At 47.5% G+C, this 22,102-nt stretch overlaps 2 protein-coding genes across 6 annotated transcripts in view; one reads left to right on the top strand and one right to left on the bottom strand.

Moving 5' to 3' along the window:
- Positions 1–19,142, top strand: part of PTPRM (protein tyrosine phosphatase receptor type M) — a gene marked incomplete at its 5' end in the record, with an annotated part of 766,253 nt that extends 747,111 nt beyond the window's left edge. For all 5 annotated transcript variants that reach the window (XM_079718129.1, XM_079718128.1, XM_079718127.1 and 2 more), the window contains 3 exons: positions 2,989–3,152; positions 9,219–9,354; positions 19,049–19,142. In XM_079718129.1, the coding sequence (XP_079574255.1) occupies positions 2,989–3,152; positions 9,219–9,354; positions 19,049–19,102 (354 nt within the window). In that variant the 3' untranslated portion in view covers positions 19,103–19,142. The remainder of the gene's footprint in view (positions 1–2,988; positions 3,153–9,218; positions 9,355–19,048) is intronic.
- LOC307061730 (replication protein A 32 kDa subunit-like) lies at positions 17,314–17,838 on the bottom strand (the record flags this gene model as incomplete). Its single annotated transcript, XM_079717000.1, has 1 exon — positions 17,314–17,838. One exon carries the CDS (start codon positions 17,836–17,838, stop codon positions 17,314–17,316), a length of 525 nt encoding a protein of 174 aa, XP_079573126.1.
- Positions 19,143–22,102: the final 2,960 nt, after the last annotated feature.

Here is a 22,102-nt window from a genome sequence, read left to right as displayed (position 1 = left end):
GAGGGGAAGGGGAGAGTGAGATGCCCTGTGTCGGGTGCTGCCGACAGCCACGGAGGAGTTAGCCCGAGAGGTTTAGCCATGGCCAGGTTACTTCCTGAATCCTGCAATTCCATTTAATTATGACGAAAGATTAATTAACTATTGATATCTTAGCAAGAGTCACACCAACAAGCAGAACCATATTCTACTCCCAGGAAACAGGGTGTAATCTGTGTCTCCCTGAGATCACAAACATTGCCAGGTCATAATTTATCCTTTACCTTTAATTTACCTGTAATTAAAGTCAAGCCTTTTTACCACTTGCTGCCCACTGTGGTCAGTGCTCAGGTTTGCGCTATTTTTCACAAAACTGTGTAAGCAAAGGCCCAACCGGAGTGAGGGGGTCCTTTTGCAAAGCAATAGCATTCTGCTTGCTTTTATTGGTCTGGCCTGTCACTGGAAACACATGGATTTTTTTTTAACATCTTTATTGGAGTATAATTGCTTTACAATGGTGTGTTAGTTTCTGCTGTATAACAAAGTTAATCAGCTATATGTATATCCCCATATCCCCTCCCTCTTGCGTCTCCCTCCCACCCTCCCTATCCCACCCCTCTAGGTGGTCGCAAAGCACTGAGCTGACCTCCCTGTGCTATGCAGCAGCTTCCCACTAGCTATCTGTATTACATCTGGTAGTGTATATATGTCAGTGCTACTCTCTCATTTGTCCCAGCTTACCCTTCCCCCTCCCCATGTCCTCAAGTCCATTCTCTACATCTGTGTCTTTATTCCTGTCCTTCCCTTAGGTTCATCAGAACCTTTTTTTTTTTTTTTTTAGATTCCATATATATGTGTTAGCATATGGTATTTGTTTTTCTCCTTCTGACTTACTTCACTCTGTATGACAGACTCTAGGTCCATCCACCTCACTACAAGTAACTCAATTTCGTTTCTTTTTATGGCTGAGTAATATTCCATTGTATGTATGTGCCACATGTTCTTTATCCATTCATCTGTTGATGGACACTTAGGCTGCTTCCACGTCCTGCCTGTTGTAAATAGAGCTGCAAAGAACATTTTGGTACATGACTCTTTTTAAATTATAGTTTTCTCAGGGTATACGCCCAGCAGTGGGATTGCTAGGTCATATGGTAGTTCTATTTTTAGTTTTTTAAGGAACCTCCATACTGTTCTCCATAGTGACTCTATCAATTTACATCCCCACCGACAGTGTAAGAGGTTTCCCTTTTCTCCACACCCTCTCCAGCATTTATTGTTTGTAGATTTTTTGATGATGGCCATTCCGACTGGTGTGAGGTGATACCTCATTGTGGTTTTGATTTGCATTTCTCTAATGATTAGTGATATTGAGCATCTTTTCATGTGTTTGTTGGCAATCTGTATATCTTCCTTGGAGAAATGTCTATTTAGGTCTTCTGCCCATTTTTGGATTGCGTTGTTTGTTTTTTAATATTGAGCTGCATGAGCTGCTTGTATATTTAGGAGATGAATCCTTGGTCAGTTTCTTCATTTGCAAATATTTTTTCCCATTCTGAGGGTTGTCTTTTTGTCTTTTTTATGGTTTCCTTTGCTGTGCAAAAGCTTTGAAGTTTCATTAGGTCCCATTTGTTTATTTTTGTTTTTCTTTCCATTTCTCTAGGAGGTGGGTCAAAAAGGATCTTGCTGTGATTTATGTCATAGAGTGTTCTGCTTATGTTTTCCTCTAAGAGTTTTATAGTGTCTGGCCTTACATTTAGGTCTTTAATCCATTTTGAGTTTATTTTTGTGTATAGTGTTAGGAAGTGTTCTAATTTCATTCTTTTACATGTATCTGTCCAGTTTTCCCAGCACCACTTATTGTAGAGGCTGTCTTTTCTCTATTGTATACTCTTGCTTCCTTTCTCAAAGATAAGGTGACCATATGTGTGTGGGTTTATCTCTGGGCTTTCTATCCTGTTCCATTGATCTATATTTCTTTTTTTGCACTAGTACCATACTGTTTGGATTACTGTAGTATAGTCTGAAGTCTGGGAGCCTGATTCCTCCAGCTCCGTTTTTCTTTCTCAAGATTGCTTTGGCTATTCAGGGTCTTTTGTGTTTCCATACAAATTGTGAAATTTTTTGTTCTAATTCTGTAAAAAATGCCATTGGTAGTTTGATAGGGATTGCACTGAATCTGTAGATTGCTTTGGGTAGTACAGTCATTTTCACAATGTTGATTCTTCCAATCCAAGAACATGGTATATCTCTCCATCTGTTGGTATCATCTTTAATTTCTTTCATCAGTGTCTTATAGTTTTCTGCATACAGGTCTTTTGTCTCCTTAGGTAGGTTTATTCCTAGGTATTTTATTCTTTTTGTTGCAATGGTAAATGGGAGTGTTTCCTTAATTTCTCTTTCAGATTTTTTGTTGTTAGTGTATAGGAATGCAAGAGATTTCTGTGCATTAATTTTGTGTCCTGCTACTCTACCAAATTCATTGATTAGCTCTAATAGTTTTCTGGTAGCATCTTTAGGATTCTCTCTATATAGTATCATGTCATCTGCAAACAGTGACAGCTTTACTTCTTTTCCAATTTGGATTCTTTTTATTACTTTTTTCTTCTCTGATTGCTGTGGCTAAAACTTCCAAAACTATGTTGAATAACAGTGGTGAGAGTGAGCAACCTTGTCTTGTTCCTGATCTTAGAGGAAATGCTTTCAGTTTTTCACCATTGAGAATGATGTTGTCTGTGGGTTTGTCATATATGGCCTTTATTATGTTGAGGGAGGTTCCCTGTATGCCTACTTTCTGGAGAGTTTTTAGCATCACATGGTTTTTTATAATGGCTCCAGATTGAAACTCCTAACTCTTTGGACCAGTAGACGTTTCCTTCATTATTTACAGGCAGGCCCCTCCTTCCCTCGTGCCCACTGGGATGAGTAAGTGGGATCAACCCGCTGGAGTTCAGCCCCGGGAATAATGCCTGCTTTTTCTCCACTCCCCACTTGTTGCCTGACTCTCTGCAGCCCCAGGACGGGTACCGGATGGTGCAGCAGTTCCAGTTCCTGGGCTGGCCCATGTACAGGGACACACCCGTGTCCAAGCGCTCCTTCTTGAAGCTCATCCGCCAGGTGGACAAGTGGCAAGAGGAATACAACGGTGGGGAAGGCCGCACGGTTGTGCACTGCCTGTAAGTGCTCAGATCCACTGGGCTGACGCCCTGCTTCACTGCCTCTCATTTCACTGTAAATGGAGAAGAAATAAGCAGGTCTGAGTGAAAGCTCATCAGTCTGCTCATTAAGTGTTTGGTTTGCTTTGCAGAAAACAAGATCATGCACGTTTTACATTTGAATGGGGTGTCACTGCTATAAAATGAGCCCTGACCTTGTGGTTGGGAGCCAAACCCCCCCCAAAAAAAAACAATACCTGGGCGGGTTCATTGAGCTCCTACCAGCTCTTGAGAGCCCATTGTTAAGCTTTGGGGAATTTTCTGAGCTGGTTGTTAAACTGTTGGTAACTTGAAATCATCGGTGGTGGGGGTATTTACATCACCGATGTCAGCAAAGGCCACAATCCGGGCACCCTCCCTGATATGGAAAAGCTGGTTTACCAGCTCACTAGTTGGTAATTCTATTGGATTTCATGTCAGAGGTTTCATAGGAACCGTCTCCTTCTTCTCTGTGGTTTTTAAGAGAGTTTTGTTTTGTCTCATTTTGTTTGCCTGGGGATATATATATATTGGGAAGATTTGCTTACAGTCAGTGTCTCCAAACTGGTCTCCTGGCTGGCAGTTTTAGCAGGTGCTAAAACGGGAGAACTTGGCTACAGAATGTTTTCTGACCTTGGCTGCACATTTGGGGAGCTTTAAAAAAACAAAAAAACAAAAAAAAACACTATGCCCAGCCCACAGCAAAACCACCTAAATCAAAATCTCTGGGGGTTCGAGGACCCGGATTGTTTCAGAGTGCCCCCCACGGTTGAGAGCCACTGGCTCGAGTCTCCATGCTTTTCAAAGCACTTTCACCTGCATTTTCTCATAGGTGATGGTAGCAGCTAATCAGCCAGCTGGAGCTGGCTTAATGGAGCCGGCGATTAGAAAGCCCTGCAGTCAGGGGAGATGGGTAGAGAATTTGTGGAAACTGAAAGTATAAGCTGACGTCTCCTTTCGGTTGAGTGTCATTAGAAGCGCACAGTGAGATCTCTCCCGAACCGACAGGAAGCTAAAGCTCTACTCCAGGCAGACTGGCCCTTGTGAAATCGACAGGCGAGGTTAAGGGCTGGGTTACCGTCCACTCGGTGCTGTATCTCCTGCAATGCAGCCCCCGTACCCCAAACCCCACCCCCACCCCGGGGTCTGGGAGCCTCCCTGGGAGCCCCTTTCGGCACTGAACGTGGCAGTGTCTTGTCCTGCAGGAAACTGCTGTGCCCTCGGGAAGAATTGTATGAACTGACTCATCCCTGCCCTCCGTCAGAGGCCCCACCCCCAAAACCTTGCCTTCCTTCTCAGGGACCCAGTTCATTAAAAACATCTCCACCGAGAAAACGTCCAAAAGGATCGATTAACAGCTCACGTCTCCGTTTTTATTTCTCTACGCCCAGATATAACTTCTGATCAGAATACAATCAGAGGGTCACCTGTGTGAGTTCATACAAGCCCAGCAAGGAAAACTGACATTTTGGTTGGAGTTTGTATTCAATCCGTTAGGTTTTTTGGAGATAACTAAAAATAGTTTGCAGTTACCGATTTCTGCGTCTGGACTCCACCAGCGTCTGGACTAGGAATGCCACGCTTCCTAGTAGCTTCCTAACAAGGGCCAGTGCTGTAACCCAAAGGGCTACATCCCAGGAGGGGAGCTGAGGCACAGGACAGGCCTGAGGGGAAGCCACAAAGACCCCTTGAATCACTGCACTTCATAGCCACGCTCTCCCAAGGCACAGCTGCGACCCCAGAACTAAACCATTACATCACCACCCCACACGGTGGCTAAGACAGCGGGCCATTCTTTAACTCCAGTGGACATGGTGGGCACCTGCTGCTTCTGCCCTCCGACCGGCCCAGCCCCCATCCCCCTGGACTTTTCTTTGGAACCACCGTCCCCACCAAAAGTCGCTGCTGTTCCTGTGGGGCTGCCTCGTCCTCTCTCAGCATTACGGTGGGTATGAGACCCAGGCCTGCTGAGGATGCTGATCGTTGTTGAGATTTAAAAATCTTAACTAGGGTTTTTTAGTTGTGGGAACAAAGTTTGGTTCAATTGGTATTCAACAGTTCATGCCAGGAAAGGATGCTTTGACCCTCAAAGGCAACCTGCTTTCCATCTCTAAGGAGAGATCTTCGTATTCAGCAAAGCGCAGCGCCACCTACTGGCATTGGGCAGAGCGTCCCTGCCTGAGACGCCCTCCAGGGCTGTGAATTAGATGGTTCCTTGAGCCGCATTATGGCTCGCACTAAGCAAACGGGATTCTTTTTCTTTACACATGTCTTCCAGCTAGTAAAACCAGACAGAATGGAGAGAATTAAGATATCACCATCTTTCAACCCTTGATGAAAGTAATGGAAGTAGACAGTGGTCGTCGACAGCTGCTGAAAGCGTTAGGTGAAAAACCGATGGGGGAAAAGCAGTGAGGCTTCAGTGCAAAGAGAAAACACAAACTAAGGGAGCATAAGAGAATGTCCAGGAACAGAGCCACACCTCGGGGTCTCCTGATTCACAACAAGGTCCCACAGCACACACCTACTGCAGGGCAGTGGTGTTCCTTCTCATGCTACACACAGAAAGCATCTCCAGGTGGATTGTAGACCAACACGTGAAAAGGAAAACAATGAAGCTTCTAGAGGAAATCTTCAAGACCATGGGGTAACCAGAGATGTGTTACACAGGACAGTATCCATAAAGGAAAACATTGGTAAATTGGATTTCATTAAAGCTAAGCACTCCTGTCCATCCAAAGACCCCAGTGAGAGTGAAAACACGAGACAAGACAGAGTTTTGCACTACATACATCTGACAAAGGATTCATAGCCAGAATGCCTAAGAACTACTGCAAGTCAATAGGAAAAGGATAGACACTCCAATTGTTTGGGCAGAACACTTGATCAGAACTTCGTTTTTTAAAAAAGAATATCCAAATAGCCAGTAAGCATAGAAAAGGCATCATTAGTTTTCAGGAAAATACACATTAAAATACATTAAATTTGATGCCCCTGCATGCTCACCAGAATGGCTAAAATTTAAACGATAAACCAATAAATGATTCTAAGTGTTAGGAAGCTGTGGAGCAACTGGACTCCCAAACACTGCTGGTAGGAAGTAAATACGTACAACCATTTTGGAGCTGGTTAACAACATCTACTAAAGCTAAATATAAATGTATCCTCTGAGCTCTTCTCCTCTGAGGTCTGTGACTACAGAAATGAGTCATATATGCAATAGGAAATATGCTTATAGCAGGTATACTCATAATATGGAAAGCTGCAAACATCCCAAACATTTGTCAGCTCCTAGATAAAGAAATTATACAGTAGTATAATTATACAGTAGTATATCCATTCAGTGGAATTGTTCTCAGCAATGTAAGAGAACAAACTACTGATACAATATGGGTGATTCTCACACAGATAATATTAAGTGAAATAAGCCAGACTCCAAAGAGTATATACTGTATGATTCCGTGTATTCAAAATTCAAAAACAGACAAAAGAAACTTAGGATGCTAGACGTGAGATCAAAGATTATCTTGGGGTATCGATGGTGTTGATTCGGAAGGAATATTGGGAGGAGGGGGGTGCAGGGGGCTGATAGCGGTCTGTACCTTGATCTGAATGGTGGTTACATGGCATATGCATTTGTAGAAGTTAACAGAGATCTATATTTACCATTTGTGGACTTAATTATAGGTATGTTATACTTGATCTAAACAATTGATTAGGAACTTAATCATGGAATGATCAAGCTGGCATTGGAACACAGAGATCAATCTTAAAATCACGCAACAGGTCGTGCCTGCTTCCCAATGAAAGTTCATTTATAAAGTATCCTTGTCCAAAAAAAAAAATCCTGAATTCTTATGATGCTCTGGAGCTAACTCCCAATTAACAGGAAGTATAAGATTAGAAATTGGTGCGTTAAGTGCTTCTCAGAGATACAGTGAATGAGAACAACCCAGAATGTGGGTTGTCATTTTCCCTGCAGGAGAAAATGACCCCATTTCCTCAACAAATAAATTGCCAAGAGAAAAAAAGAAGAGAGCAAAGAGGAACCTATAGATTAAAATAAACGTGCAAGACATGTCAGCCAAATGCAATGTGTGGACTTTGCTTGGATGAGGATTTGAAAACGTTACTGTAAGAAAATGTCTGAAACAATCTTGGAAATTTGGACAGTGTCTAGAAATTTGATTCTATTAAGCTGTAGTGTTTATTTTAGGTGTAATAATAATGATATTGTGTTTATTTAAAAAAAGAATCCTTTATCTACTTGGAAAAGGGGTTGATTCCAGAGCTGGTGCAGGCAAGAAGATACAGGATGAGCGTAGAACATCTTGTGGTTCTAGAAAGTAAGGAAGTGCTTGAAAAGAGATGGAGGAACCAGCCTGATGGAGCTCCTAATGGCCAAAACTGGAACAATTTCAGCAGCAAAATAAATATGGATACTATTTTAGCTCATAGAAGTGAAATTAATATGTATAAGTCTAAAGTGACTTAAATAATAAAAATAGAAATAAATAAGCAAATAAATTTTCAAATGGTGGCTGAGAGACAGCTCTCTCTTTAGAGTAGAATGTAGAAGGAGAGAGGGAAGTGAAAACCAGTCAGGCAGATATCACTGTGACTTGTTGCAGACGGGATCTACCAATGGACACTAAAATCAGCGGGTGAAACTTTGAGGAGAAACAAGATATTTGCATAATCCCAAAGTATCTTTCCCAAGATACTAACTACAAAGAGAAGTTATGAGAAGTTATGATGGTAATTTTACATAACTACACAGTGAAAAAATATGCCAGACACCCACCGTCTTAATAAGCGACCAGGGGTGGGATAGGCAGGGTGGGAGGGAGGCTCAAGAGGGAGGGGACATGGGGATGTATGTATACATATAGCTGATTCACTTTGTTATACAGCAGAAACTAACACACCATTGTAAAGCAATTATACTCCAATAAAGATATCCTTAAAAGAATATAGTAGAATACAACATTGTAAATCAACTATACTTCAATAAAATAAAATAAATTTTTAAAAAAGAATATAGTAGAAAAGGCAAAAAAAAAAAAGTGACCAATGTCAACATCATGAGCAATAAGACAGTTCAACACCATGAACCTTCAAAGGAGGTAACAGCCCTTCTGTGGCTTTCTTGCCAAAGTGCATAACCTCATTTCCAGTGATGAGAAGGCATCAGATGAACTCAAATAAAGGACTTTCTACAATTTGTATTTTGTGATGACTTCTCAAATCGTGGAAGGGGACCATGGCTGTTTTCTGCATCTCACTCTGTATTCCATACTCTACAACGTAACTGACCAGTCCTCTTTGAAAGTGTCAAGGTCAAGAAAGACAAGGGAAGATGGAGGACTGATCACGTGGAAGAGACTAAGGAGGTGTGACACCTAAATGCAAGGTGGGTCCTGGACTGGATCCTGGACCAGAAAAAGTGGCGACACTTGACTAAGGTCTGTAGTTTAATTAATAGTGTTATACCAGCATTAACTTCCTGCTTTTGACCATCTGCTATGGTTATGTGACATTTTTACATCAGGGGAAGGTGGGCAGGCAAGGAACTCTCTGTGCTACTTTTGCGGTGATTCTGTACATCTAAAATTAATCCAGAATAAAAAGTTTATTTAAAAAGAGCCCTTATGTTTTCGAGATAAATCATGACATGCTAATGGATCGTTTAAGGCCAAATCCATCTTTGAGCATAACCCATACCCATCACAGTTTTCCTGCACATGCTACACCGAGTTGTTTGTTTATTGAAAAATTTCCTGGGTGGTCCCCTTCCATAAAAACTGATAAATTGCCATATCAGGTTACATCATCAGGGCAGAGACGAAGTGGGAGAGCAGGATGTGCCAGTTTCCCATCACCTCCAGTCAGGTGATCCCCGGGCCCCATTTGCATCAGTAGAGGGGTGGGTCCAGGTGGAGAGTCCCAGCTGGGAGGGCTTAGGCAGCAGGTGCACACAGGTGGTGGGAGCCGTGCGGTGCGAGAGCGACCCAGGCCCACCACCTGCCTCTCCTCCTCTTCCCACAGGAACGGGGGAGGCCGCAGCGGGACCTTCTGCGCCATCAGCATTGTCTGTGAGATGCTCCGGCACCAGAGGACGGTGGATGTCTTCCACGCCGTGAAGACGCTGAGGAACAACAAGCCCAACATGGTGGACCTGCTGGTAGGACCCCGTCCGTCCCGCTCGGGGGGGCCTTTCCCAGTTAGCGTGAGACACCCGGCCCCTTACCCAGGCTGACCCCTGGGAGGGAGAGGCTCGCGTTCACAGTGCAATCGCTTCACTCGCGCGGGTTTTTTCCCTCGTTCTCCCTTCCTCTGCCTTTTCACAAGGAGACTCAGCTCAGCACATTTGACACATGGAAATAGTTGAAACTCACAAGCGAACATCCTGATTAATTGCCGTTCTCGGCAGCACCTTCCACGTGGCTAAGCACTTCATCTTCACAGAGAAGAAATAATCATAGCACATGAAATGCCAGATTTTCAAATTACATATTTTATAAATAGCTTAATCACCTAATATTTATCAAAGCTGGGAATTGGAGTTTGACATCCAGACGATTGCATTTAATTACGGTGGCCGTATCTGAGGAAAGGATGAAAGAGGTGGAGAAACAAAGGACGATGTGGAATTATTTTCTTAGTGTTTCATGAAATCTCTTTTTTGTGCGGAGCTGTTGAGATGCCAGCCACTGAGACTCAAGAATAGGAGAATAGCTTAAAGGAGGAAGCTTTTCGATGAGGTTTTTGTACTTCTCTGTCAGTGGAGGAAGGATCGGAAGGAAACAGTAAGACTGATCCCAAGGTGGGGAGAATGGGCGGGGGCGGGGACGACGGGGTCACTGATGAGCTTGGAAAGCCTGCGTCCTGGGTGCGCAGCACTGCAGCAGGGGGTTAAAATTGTAAATGTAATAAAGGGACTAAAGAGGGAGTTGAGATTCAAGCTGAGGCTGAAGAAGCAGCCATGGCCCCTGCCTGTGATGGCCACATCCGAGCCCTGCTTGGCAAAAGCCCTGCTTCCCCCACTGACGTGCCTCACACCCGACGAGCTGCTCCTGCCCCCAGGAGCACCGTGCTGCCCAGGGAATTTGGTAAACAGGCACCTGTTTGGCCAGGTGCAGACTCTCAAACCATCAGCAACTACCATGTTGGTTTCTGTGCAAAAAGGATCTTGCCCCCCACATGGCAGCTCCCTGCCCTGCCCTGGGGACGCCCCTGCAAACCCACCCTCTAGTCTCAGCTCTGCTCATTGGAGTGAAGTGACCTCAGACAAAGTACCTTGGCTATTGAAGTCACCTTGGGCACGTCGCTCTACTTTCCTGAGCCTGAGTCGTGTAAACTAGGGATAGTCTTGGTTTGTTGAGATCATCCCACGTGACGATATGTGTGAGAGTGTTTTGGAAGCTGCCCAGGTGAGAAAGACCTGGTCCCTGAGAGTGGAGGGGTCTACGGGCACGGTGTGGCCTGGTCCCTGAAAACGAGCGCTGGGTGAGGGTGAGGGGACCGCCGGAGTGCAGCATGTGTACACACGGTGCTCGTAAGTGCCTTTCCCGTGGCCCAGATGTCACGCGGATGGGCCAGGAGGCTGACCCTCCCATTCCATGCCCGGACTTCACTAGTCAGAGAGCTCTCTCACTCCCCGGGACCGCCCCCCGCCATCCCGAATTTTAAAGAGTTCCCCCACCATGGAATTCTCCATCTTCTGGGCTTAGGGCAGCTGAGAAAAGGCCAGTCGGGCAGTTAGAGGTGGCCTGAGTTTAGAACAGATAAGCAGATTGAAAGAGAATGGAAAGAAATGCATAATGAAAATATTCTGACCGTGATGTCATTCGGTATTTGACGCCCTGATTCAGGGACGGGTGTGTTGCTTCCAAACTTCAGTTGGTACTTGAAAAAAGCTGACCTTGATTTTTTTTAAAAATGTTAGTTCCCTCTCATTGCAGCCTGAACTAAGCAGATCATTAGAAACAGACCCTTCCAGGCCTTTCCCCCAGGGGCTCTGGCTACAGCTTCCATCACTCACCAATTTTTATGGGCAGGAACAGCGTGGCTTTTCCCAAATCCGTGGTGCAGGCTACAGGACAACGGTGATTTTACATGAAGGAAGCTTCTGATCTCAGCCGACTTTCCTATGATAGCCAGGGCGTTTCCGTAGTTATGCGTGATTCTGATAGAGAAATGGGATCCTTGGATGCCCAAAACCCCGAGGGTCAGCACCAGTTTTAGGGTCAACTCAGTGGCTGAGAAATGTAGGAGAGTCCTATAATTTCCTGAGAAGAATGTCTGATAAACTTGTCCCAGTGCCTGCTGGCGGGATAATGGATCATATCTGGTGACCAGAGAAAAAATGTCACAATGCTCTTTTCAGTGGGTTTGAAGCTTCTTGAGTTGAATCAGGGCTCTTGTCGTTGGCTTGTTTTTGCCTGTAAGTACAATTTCTGTTTAGTTTGGTACTCGTACATGTGTGTGTTGGCTGAGAGAATTAATTAATTCAAGTCAAGGAGATAAAATCTGGTATAATTTTATTGGGCATAAAAGGCCATCCAAGACCTGCGTTTCTCCTAAGCACAAAATGTCGTACCAGCAGCTGAAAAGGTACCTCCTAGATGCCTCTGCGCAGAATGAAGCGGGAGCCAGGATGCCCCGGAGCGCACCCCAGGAGGTAGGCGGGTGGGCGTGGGGAGCCCTGCCAGGTGCCCCTGGGTCTGATCATTGGGGGCCCCTTCCATTCAGACACCAAAATTTGCTGCCACGCCCTCCCTGCCAGGGCCGGATGAATGTTCCGCGGCGGTCGGTGTGCCTGTCTTCGTCTCCCCTTGCAGCTCACTATTTTTCCAAATTGCTTCTGAGTTAGAAACTTCCCTATGCGTTTTGAAGCATGGCACTCTCCAGGGAGAGCCAGAAGGCCCTATGGATTTATTTCTTCAAATGTTTAGGTGTGGAGGCTCCAGGGGAAAGCCAGTGGACTGCCAGGAAGCAAAATCATTTTAACACAAGACTAGATGTTTTGATGCAGCAGGGGCCGCTGGGTTTGTTTCCTGACCCCTCTTTCAGGCCAGCTTCTCAGTTATCCACCTCTTCAGCCAGGCTCCAGCCCCCATCAAAGGCCTGGGTTCCAGGGGGGTGGGGCAGGCCGTGACGTACAGCCTGAGGTTGGCGCTGTTGGCCTGGTCAGAGGCGGACGGGGTCACCTGCTCTGAGCCCGACGGTTGACGGTCAGCAACTTTCAAGGGTACAATTCCACATCGTTAACTCTAGTCACCGTGCTGCACATTAGAGCCGCAGAACTTACTGCTCTTACAACTGAAAATCTGTTCCCTCACCAGCATCACCCCACTTGTCCCTCCCCCGGCAACCACAATTCTAGTCTCAGTCTCTATGAAATTGACTTTTCTTTAATGGGAGCTTTAAAAAGTTCTGAGCCCTGGGCCCACCCCTGAGACTCTGATCCAGTTGACGTGGGCCTGGCTTTTCAGCAGCGGTGGTACCAGCGCCCCAGGTGACCCTAATGTGCAGCCGAGTTAAGGAACTTAGTAGCTAGTCTAGAAAGGCCCTTGGCCCGTCTGCACGTGAGATCACCTGGGGCACTTCGCAAACACAGATGCCAGGCCGCAGCCCAGAAGGTTAGGGCGGTCGGAGCCCGCATGATGTGCTACAGGGCAAGAAACACGGCTCAGGAGGGTACGGAGGCCGTCCCTGTCCTGCCACGTGGGCCGCAGGGCGAGGCCGGGCAGCTTCCTCTCCATCCCTCCTGCTCCCACTCAGACCTCTGCCGGGACCTCCTGTGACGGACAGGTGACCACCCAGACCCGGCCCCTTCCCTCTTCCCTGCACTGAAATAACATGCTGGCCCAGCACTCCTACAGAGGGCCTTACCCCCGCCCTGCAGCCTCCCCAGCGTGGACAGCACACTGACTCTCCCACTCACGTGTGTAAACTGCCCCCTAAGCCTCTGCCTGAGAACTCACGGGAAACTGACAGGCTATGTGAAAGGTGGGGCGTGTGGGCGTAGGTGTGGTGTATAGGTGTGTGTGCGTGTGGGCGGGTGTGCATGTGTCTGGCTGTGTGCAGGTGTGGCTGTGCGTGTAGGTGTGTGTGTGGGGGGTGTGCCTGTGTCTGGCTGTGTATGTGGGGCTGTGTGTATAGGTTTGTGTGGGTGTGTGGGTGTGTAGGTGTGCATGTGTGGGCGGGTGTGCATGTGTCTGGCTGTGTGTAGGTGGGTGTGGATGTGTGTGTGTCTGGCTGCGTGTAGGTGTGGCTGTGTATGTAGGTGTATGTGGGTGTGTGTGTGTAGACATGCACGTGTGGGCGGGTGTGCATGTGTGTGTAGGTGTGTGTGGGTGTGTGTGTTGCATCAGAGGATGTAGGCTTGGGGGGGTGTCAGAGAGGCTCACTCACATCCCTGAGCTGTGCCCCCACCAGCCATGTGGCCCGTCTCTGGGACACTGGTGGCCTCCACGTCCCCCAGGGCCGGGCCCTGCCACACATCCCCCCAGGCTCGCAGCCCTGAGCCCACTGACCTGCGGTCACACTCCCTGCTCCTGAGGAGTCTGTGTGAATGTCCTGTGCCCGCGCCCACCCCAGACTCTGATCCCCCGGAGACGGAGCCCCCACCCCCACCCCCCAGCCCCATCTGAGCTCCTGGCTCCAAGGAGGGCCCAGTAAACATTTGCTGGGCGAGCGGACTTTTCTTCTCTGCACCCGGACCCGCATCACCCTGAGTTGCTCCCTGGGACCCAGAAGGCAGCGGCTACAGGCTAACAGGTCTGGATAGGGAAGCAGCTGCACGGACTGTTCATGGGCTTTGAGGGAGGAAGTGCTTCAGACTCTTTCAGAGCTGTAACGAGGGTAATGACCCACCCACCCATTGTCAGAGACGGGCAGCTCCCTCCCAGGGGTCTCCTGGGCACAATGGTTGTCACCCAGTGTGACCCCCTGGGAACGTTGAACCAAACGGTCCCACCCAGGATTACTGGCACAAGGGAACCACTTCCCCTCCAGGCAGGCGCGTCAGTCAGAAGGATTTTTTTCCAGACTGAAGGATTTGTCAGCAAGGATCCAGCCGAAACTGAAGCTGGTGCTAGTTTCAAAAAGCAGGTGCGCGCGGGAGGGAAACTTTGCCCCGGGTGAGCCGTGCAGACTCTTCTCTTTGAATCTTCTTAGGCGACATGCGGTGTTTGAAGTGACAGACTGACCGTAGGGCCCCATTCTGCAGACACAGGCTGCCGTGCTGACAAAGGCACCGTCCAGCCCTTCAGGGGAGCCCCCTGCAGCCGCCCGCTGACACCGTGGCCTCGTGCCGCGCCCCCGAGAGCGGGGACCTTTAAAGCGTGACCTCACTTTGGGTGCCCTTTCAAACTTCACTTTCTCCCCTTTTGTGGAAACAAGAGGTGGGTCTGGAGTGAAGGTGAGGTCAGGGGTCTTCGAGAGGAGTAGCTTGTTGCCCTGGTTACGGTCTAGCACAAAGATGTCGGGTGACAGCTAATGTCACCCAAATCGGGAGATTCTGGGACCAAGGCATAAAAGTTCTTTTTTCCCTGAAGCACAGAGCTAGCTCACGGGGCTTAATTATACTGTTCAAAAGCAAGGAAGCTGAGAGAGGAAACCACCAAAGACGGGCCTATACCTGGTGATGGAGTGTAATCAGTTTGCAGTGTGGGAAGATTTCAGGCATTTCTCGAGGTGCTTGGGGGAGGAGACGCAGCAATTCATGGCCTTTCGGCTCGTTCCCCTTATTTTTCTGGTTCAGAAACCAGTCATCACAGAGTCTATGGGGGCTGGCAGCTTGCTTAGGAGAGATAAAATGAGAGAAAGAATTCATTTTGAAAACCATAGTCATGCCTATGACAGGGTACTTTCAGTGACGCCCCTACCACAGCCATCCCTCAGGATGAACCCAAGGGATTCATCCCTGGTTTCCTGGTTTCCTCGCCTGCGTTGTGACCTGAGACCGGCAGCCACATGGCCCTCTAAGTATATTTTTCTGTGTTAAGAGGATGGTTCATAGTCGGCGCTGAAACTAATTGCAAGAAGGGATTGATCGTGTTTCTGCAAGAAGAGATTGATCTCTTAGTTTTCCATGAAAAAAAGAAAAATGAATTGCCTGTGTGACTCACAAAAACAGAGAAGTGATTGGAGCACTCCATAGCCAGCGTCAGCCCAGTGAGCTGACAGCATAAGAATTTTGAAATTCAAATGATCTTTTAGATATTCTGAAAATGAAAGTATCAAACCCTGAAATAATAAATCCTGGAATGTGAATCAGAAAGTTTTAGTGTCACATATTTTTAGTGCCCTTAGGTGTGCTCCTAGGAGTGGAATCCCTGGGTCATTGGGTGACCCTTCAGAGGGACCACCAGATGGTCGTCCAATGGGGCTGCACCATGTTACAGTCCTACCAGCAGTGTAGGAGGGTTCCAGTTTCTCCACAACCTCACCAGCACTTGATTTTGTCTGTCTTTTGTATTTTAGGCTGGCAGGTGTTACTGCCATTGATGTTCAATCTCATGGCGCCTTCGGTGTGTTGAATGATCTGTTTACTTTGTCTTCACCTCTAGATTGTAGGATCCTGAGGGCTGAGGCTATATCTTGAATTCCCCAGTCTCTAGCCTTAAATGTTAAATGGGTTGACTCAAAAGCTGCTAAACCCATTTTTTTGGTCACTATTTACATACACAACCAATGTATGACCCCCAGCTGTGTGCCAGGCTCTTTGCTAAGGATGGTGTATTATCCACAGAGGGAGAGACCATGGCCCTTGTCTTCAAATAAATAGGTTGGTTTAGAGGGGCATTTAGAGAACAAAATGTAGGTGAGGAAAGAAAATTGCGATGACTAATTAGGCCCATATCAAAAAAAAAGGAAATTTCTTTTTTTAATTAATCTGGCAAACCCCAGAGTAAGAGGTGCATTTCCTTGGTCGTGGCCGTCATATTGGATGTGAGACAGTGGTCCTGACCACACGGCTGGTGAAAGCCTCCCTCCGACTGAGGGGGAGGAGGGCCTGCCAGTTGCTGAGTGACTGGGCTGCTGCCAGGGGGCAGATGGAGGCGTCCCCAACCCCCGTGTCCCTCTGCTCCGTTCAGAGGCCACACCCAGGTGAGCATCCATCAGCTCACGGCATAAACACAGGTGCCGAAGGCCCTCCCCTCCCACCTGAAACCCCACCTGGGCCAGGACCTCACACGGGGCTTGCTCAGGCCGTGGTCCAGGATCTGAGAATTCTGTGCTCAAGAGAAATGAGCTCGCTGCCCGATTAAGAACTGGTATGTGGCTCCCAGAGGGCATCAGACGTCCCCACTCTGTGCCTTTCCCTATCCTGTCGCCTCCACCTGGGATGCTTGCTAGGAGGACCACGTACTTTATCATTCAAACTGGGACACTTTCTTTTTTTAAAGCAGTTATAGAACTTCTATTTGCATGTTACACCTCATTAACTTATCTCTGAATTAGCTGAGATGATAAAGTATTAATTATTACAGTGTAAAAAAATAAGAACATTTTTACAAGTTACTGCGATAGAACTATGTTATTAAACATATGAATGTACTTATTTTGTAGAAAACACATATCTTTCTCTCTGCCCCATGAAGCCACCATTCTAGAACCCCATGCTTATAAAAACACACTTTTGGCGGCAATTATGACATGGTGAAAGAAAGTGCAATTCTGAAAGTAACAACACATAACCACATAACCAAAGTGGGGAACAAAAACAGGCAGAGGTTAGTGGGCTTCGTGGCTAGCTCTCTGCTGACAGGCCCTAGTCCTGCTCTTAACAGGAAACAATTTAGGAATAAAAACTCCTGAGTATTATTTAAGTAATACCGCCCAACCCTCTCGGTAGCATCCCTCTTCCAATTCCATGTATCCTGATATTGTAACTAACTAATTTGTGACTTAAGAAATTCCGCCCTGGTTTACATCCCTGTCAGTTGCCCATATCCCTCTGAGCTTCAAAAACACAGAAGAGTAGGAAGTTTCAAAAGGATGTCAATTGAAACCTTTTATAGATGAAACCTACTTCCTAGAAGTCAACCTGCCAAATATATGCACAGCTGGAGGCGAGAGATTGCATAAAAAGTCTGGCTGGAAAATATCTCGGGTACCCAATTAGATCCAGTTATTCTGCGTCTGTGGATTTAAAATGCTCATCATCCACAGTGGAATAGATGCGTCCCTCGTTGCTTAGAAAATCCACAGCTTGCTTGATTGAGGCTATGGTCATGTGTTGGAGCTGATTCTTGAGATCCTGAAAGTTCAATCCTTCAGGCCTTGGGCAAGCCTTAATCAAATTCAGTACCTGGTTCTGGGCCACAGTGAGGCCATTTGCTGGCATGAAGCTATTCCCACCGAAGTTCCCAGCTTCACCCATTCCTGGATTGCTGATAGGTGCTCTCCCTGCTGAGAGCTGGCTGTTAGACTTGCTCAGCATCATGTGTGCATTGACTACTTCCAGGATATGTGTGGTGAACTCATTCATATCCTCCAGGGGCATGATCTTAAAGGCTACCAGGCTTTTCTTGTTCTGAAAAGATCTCAGATGACCAGCCACTTTCACATATGTTTCTGGAGGAACCACAGTGTTTTCACTGCTGGCATCATCTGTGTCAACCCACTGGCGAACATCCATGGGTGCAGCCGTCATGTCATCTATTTTGTAAACAATTTTGGTTGCAGCCTTCTCTGCATTTCTGATTATCCCCACAATAGTGACCTGTGAAATCTCAACATTTCCAATTTTGAACACTTCATCAACCAGAGTAGCAGAAAGCAGCTGAGATATGATACAGGGTACAATATGCTGAGCTCGGGCTCTAGGTTTCTTTTCGGCCTGGGAAGGTGTCGGTGATCCAAAGCCCCCAGGGGACTGTGTGTAGCCTCCGGCTCCCCCAAAAGAGGAACTGCTATAGCTTTCAAATCCACCTGGTTTTAAACAACAACGGTATTAATACCTGTTCCGCCCTCCAAGCCTCTGAAAAATCCACAGGACCCCCCAGACTTCACCCTAGCCACTTCCAGCATCTCCTTAACCTTCCCCCGACCCCAAACTGGGACACTTTTGAGAGTGAAAGGGCCTACAAGTAACGATGACGCCAGGACAACAGGCATCAATTGGGACTGTCCCGGGCAAACCAGGACACATAACCACCGCCCCCCCCGCTCACGTGCTCATCCTCAGGCTCCCCTATTACCTGCCACCCCCTGCACATCTTGCTTCAGAAGCTCAGCTCCCTCCTCCACTGCACCCACGTTGGGGAGCATTCGTGGGCCCTGCTCAGCTCTGCCTCGTGAGTGCCATTGGGTCCCCGTCTCATCCTGCTCGTTGGACATGGACTTCTCAGAGTCAGGGACCAGGTCAAGGCACTTGATACTTAAGAGGTGCTTAATAAACTCTCATAAAATGGAGGAAATCCTGCTGACTGACAGTCAGAGGTAAAGCTGGTCCAGGAATGAAGCCACGTTTATTTACTGAGCAAATCATGAAGGCATGTCCTCAGCCCTCATTATCTTTCCTTCCACCTGTTGGCTTTACAATAATTTGTACTCAGGATGTTGATGTAACAGGTGAACACATACGTGTGGACAAACAGAGATATGTGTTGCAGTTGTCTAGAACTTTCCAGGAATTCTAATGAGCATAGATATCAAAATACCTCTTTCATCGGCCTTGTGGGAAACATCTACAAACGGCGAATATGTGAGTGGTTCAGGACCATGACTTCCCAGTTCGTTTCTGATTCACATCCTTCTCAGTTTGATTGCTTCCAATTAAAACCATAATCTGGCATCATTGCTTTCAGAGAAACTGCATCCCGCTATGGCCACGCTGACATTTTGTCCCTTCTGTGTTCCAGGATCAGTACAAGTTCTGCTATGAGGTAGCCCTAGAATACTTGAATGCTGGCTGACGGCGTACACAGCCCTGCCCACAAACCTTTCATCCTGCAAAGCCAGGACGTGCCATGGTGTTTGTGCCGATGAGATGAAGACTTCTCAATATGCTTATTTTGCTTTGCCTAATTGGCTCTTTTTAAGAGCCCAAGAAAGTGTTTATAAAACTGCTTGCCCTGCCCGATTCCCAGTAGTGCTGCTGCCTGACGGAAAACTACCCTCAGCATCCAGTGGTCCAGCCCTGTCCTCCTAGGCACCAGCTCTGTAGAGCAGCATGGACAGCTGGTAAATTGAAGAGCACAATTATATTCTTATGAAGGAATTTGTACCTTTGGGGTATTATTTTGTGGCCCATGAACCTTTGTTATTGTTACAACTGAGTGTACATTTTTGTTCTGTGGAGAATGCTACCTGGCATTATGATAATATATTATTTTAGTTAAAATTTGTATTTTAACATGTCGCATAATATATGTAGCTTTTCAAGACTAACAGATAAACATATAACGAACAAAGAGATGTATGAGCTGTTGTTTCTATCAGATTTGTATTGTTTCCAAGGGAAAAGCTTGGGAGGCATTCAGTTCAGAAAGGCGGAGATCGATGATCAGATTCACAGACCTAAAGCTTTGCCATGTGTTTATATTGTAAATATTTTTGATTTCATCAAATTATTTATTCATTAAAAGAAATTTTCGTGAAGCACGGTGAGTGACAATCATTTTTATCCAGCCCTGGAAATGACTTACTACTGTATGATGCTACCTTGTGTGAATTCTCAACTCAATAAATAAAGACCCGTGACCAGTGTGGTGTCTGCCTAGTGTCCTGGCACCCTGGCGGGGGCAGCTCCAGTCACCCTGGGCCTTTGGCAGAGAGATCGTGCCCAGGTCTGCTGGCCTGGAGCAGGTAGAGTTGGGACTCTGGAGAGAGAACTTTTGTCAGTGAGAAATCGAGGCCCATCCTGGGAGCCTCCCCGGGTGCACAAGCCCCAGAAGCCAGAGCCGGTGAACTCTGACCAGCGGGCAGGCCGTTACAGGGAGCTCTGGGCCAGACGCCAGGGCGGTGACTTTCTGACCAGGAGCAGCCTCTGCCTTTCTCTGTTTGATCTCAGTGGCCTGGGGGTCATGTCTGTCCTCTCCAAGCCTCATTCAAACCTGAAACTTGCTGAGAGAACGCTCTTTAGAGGGTCCCACGATCAAGGTGCATTTGAGCAGGACACCAAGCTGGACAAGATGTTTCCTGCAGAAGGGAAGGACCGCAGCCCGAGGGCTTTCCTGGCCTCTGAAGGAGGAGGAAGCCGGGCCGAGGACAAACACTGAGTTTAAACTGAGCGCCAGGCTGTGTGAAGTGATGGCCAGTAGATGGTGGGGACGGACCTTTGGTGAACGCCCATTCTGTGCTGGAAACTGCAGGCGCTTTCCCAAGTGGCAGCAGAGTCTCCTCCCCAACCCAACAGTGTGATCGGGGACAGTATGGAGCCATCGAGCCATCGGACAGCTGGAGACAAAAGATTAAATAACTTGTCCAACGTCACCCAGGGTCATCAGTGCCAGGTGCCTCCAGGGCCTGGGGGGAGGTAGGGGCAGTGGCCCCAGCACCGCATCCTTCTTATGACACTCGGGATAGGAAGTGCCCCTCCTCCTGAGACAGGAGACGGCCCATCACCCGCTCTGGAAAATGGGGGGCTTCCTGCCCACTCTGGGGATCTCAGTGACTAAGAACGACAAGATCAAAGGTTGTCCGTCAAGGGGACCGAGGCTGACCCTGCTTCCAAGGCCTTCCCTGCTCTGCTGCACTCTAACTACACGATCCACGTGCTCGGGAAGAGCTGGCCGCAGCCCAGTGAGTCTAGACCAAGCCCCTCAGTGCCCAGGTCGCTGTGGACAGTGGCCTCTCAGCATCCCCACCCCACTCTCTTGGACGAGCTCCTAAAAGATAAAAAGCGCTTGCTGTCTACCTCTGCAGGGTACAGGAATGGGGACAGATGCCTGTGGCCGGCACACACTTTGTGTGCAGGCAGGGCCGTGATGGAAGTGGCACCCTCAGTCCTCTTGGACAAAGTCGTCGTGGTCTTCACTCCTCGGGTGAAAGGAAAAGCCGGCTCAGCAGGGCCTGAAGCCACCTGAGACTGAGTGTGCGGATGCAGCTCACATCCACCCCTACATGATCAAACCCCATCTCACGTGGGAGCAATGGTTTCCTCCAGACTTGTGAATCTCTAGGATTTTTACCTTCCTTTCCCTCGGTTTCAGCTCTTAGCAGAAATAGTGATAGGAGAGCAGAGAGAGAGAGAGCATAGAGAGCATAGAGAGAGAACATCTGGTGGCTGTTTCTCATCTCCCATGAGGCCTTCCTGCAGGTTGGGATTCCCGTCACCTTCCAGACACAGCAAAGGTCTCTGCCCTTTGCAAACGAAAGAAACCGACCTCTCGGCTATGTGTTCCTTCTTCTGTCTTCTCTCTGTACCCAGGGTTCCCCTCACTGTTGTGTCCTATGATGGCTGTGAAAGCCAGATGTCCTGCCCCCCTGACTTCCTGACATGGTCCTGCTCAAGGACAGCCTTGTGACAGCTTTCAGTTCAGGTGCTGTGGTGTCTGTAATGTGTCAACTTGGCCTCACTGGACTGCACTTCCCAGATTCCTTTCTCTGTGTGTTTCCAGGTAGGTGGGCCCCAGGGGTCATCCTGTGCCCGATGCTCTCAGAAGGCCCAGCTGCTACCCCAAACCAACCAGGTGACCCCTCAGTGACTGGCACCGAGCATGAGCTGCCCACCAGCTGCTCACTGTGTGAATGCAAACTCATGCCTATATGTTTAGGTTTTGTTAAGACGTCCCAGTTCTGGGTACCAAAATCAGCATCAGTTATCTACTGCTGAATAACAATTGCCCGAAAATTCAAATACTAAATAACCAATAAACATTGATTATCTCATGCAGTTTCCATGGGTCAGAAATTCAGGAGTGGCTTTGCTGGATGGTTCTGCCTCTCAGGTCACTCATGCAGAGACTGTCCAA

The sequence above is a fragment of the Hyperoodon ampullatus genome, assembly GCF_949752795.1.
Source record: "Hyperoodon ampullatus genome assembly, chromosome: 13".
Classification (NCBI taxonomy): domain Eukaryota; kingdom Metazoa; phylum Chordata; class Mammalia; order Artiodactyla; family Ziphiidae; genus Hyperoodon; species Hyperoodon ampullatus.
The sequence above is the reverse complement of the archived record's forward strand: the minus strand, read 5'-3'. Positions and strand labels throughout refer to the sequence as shown.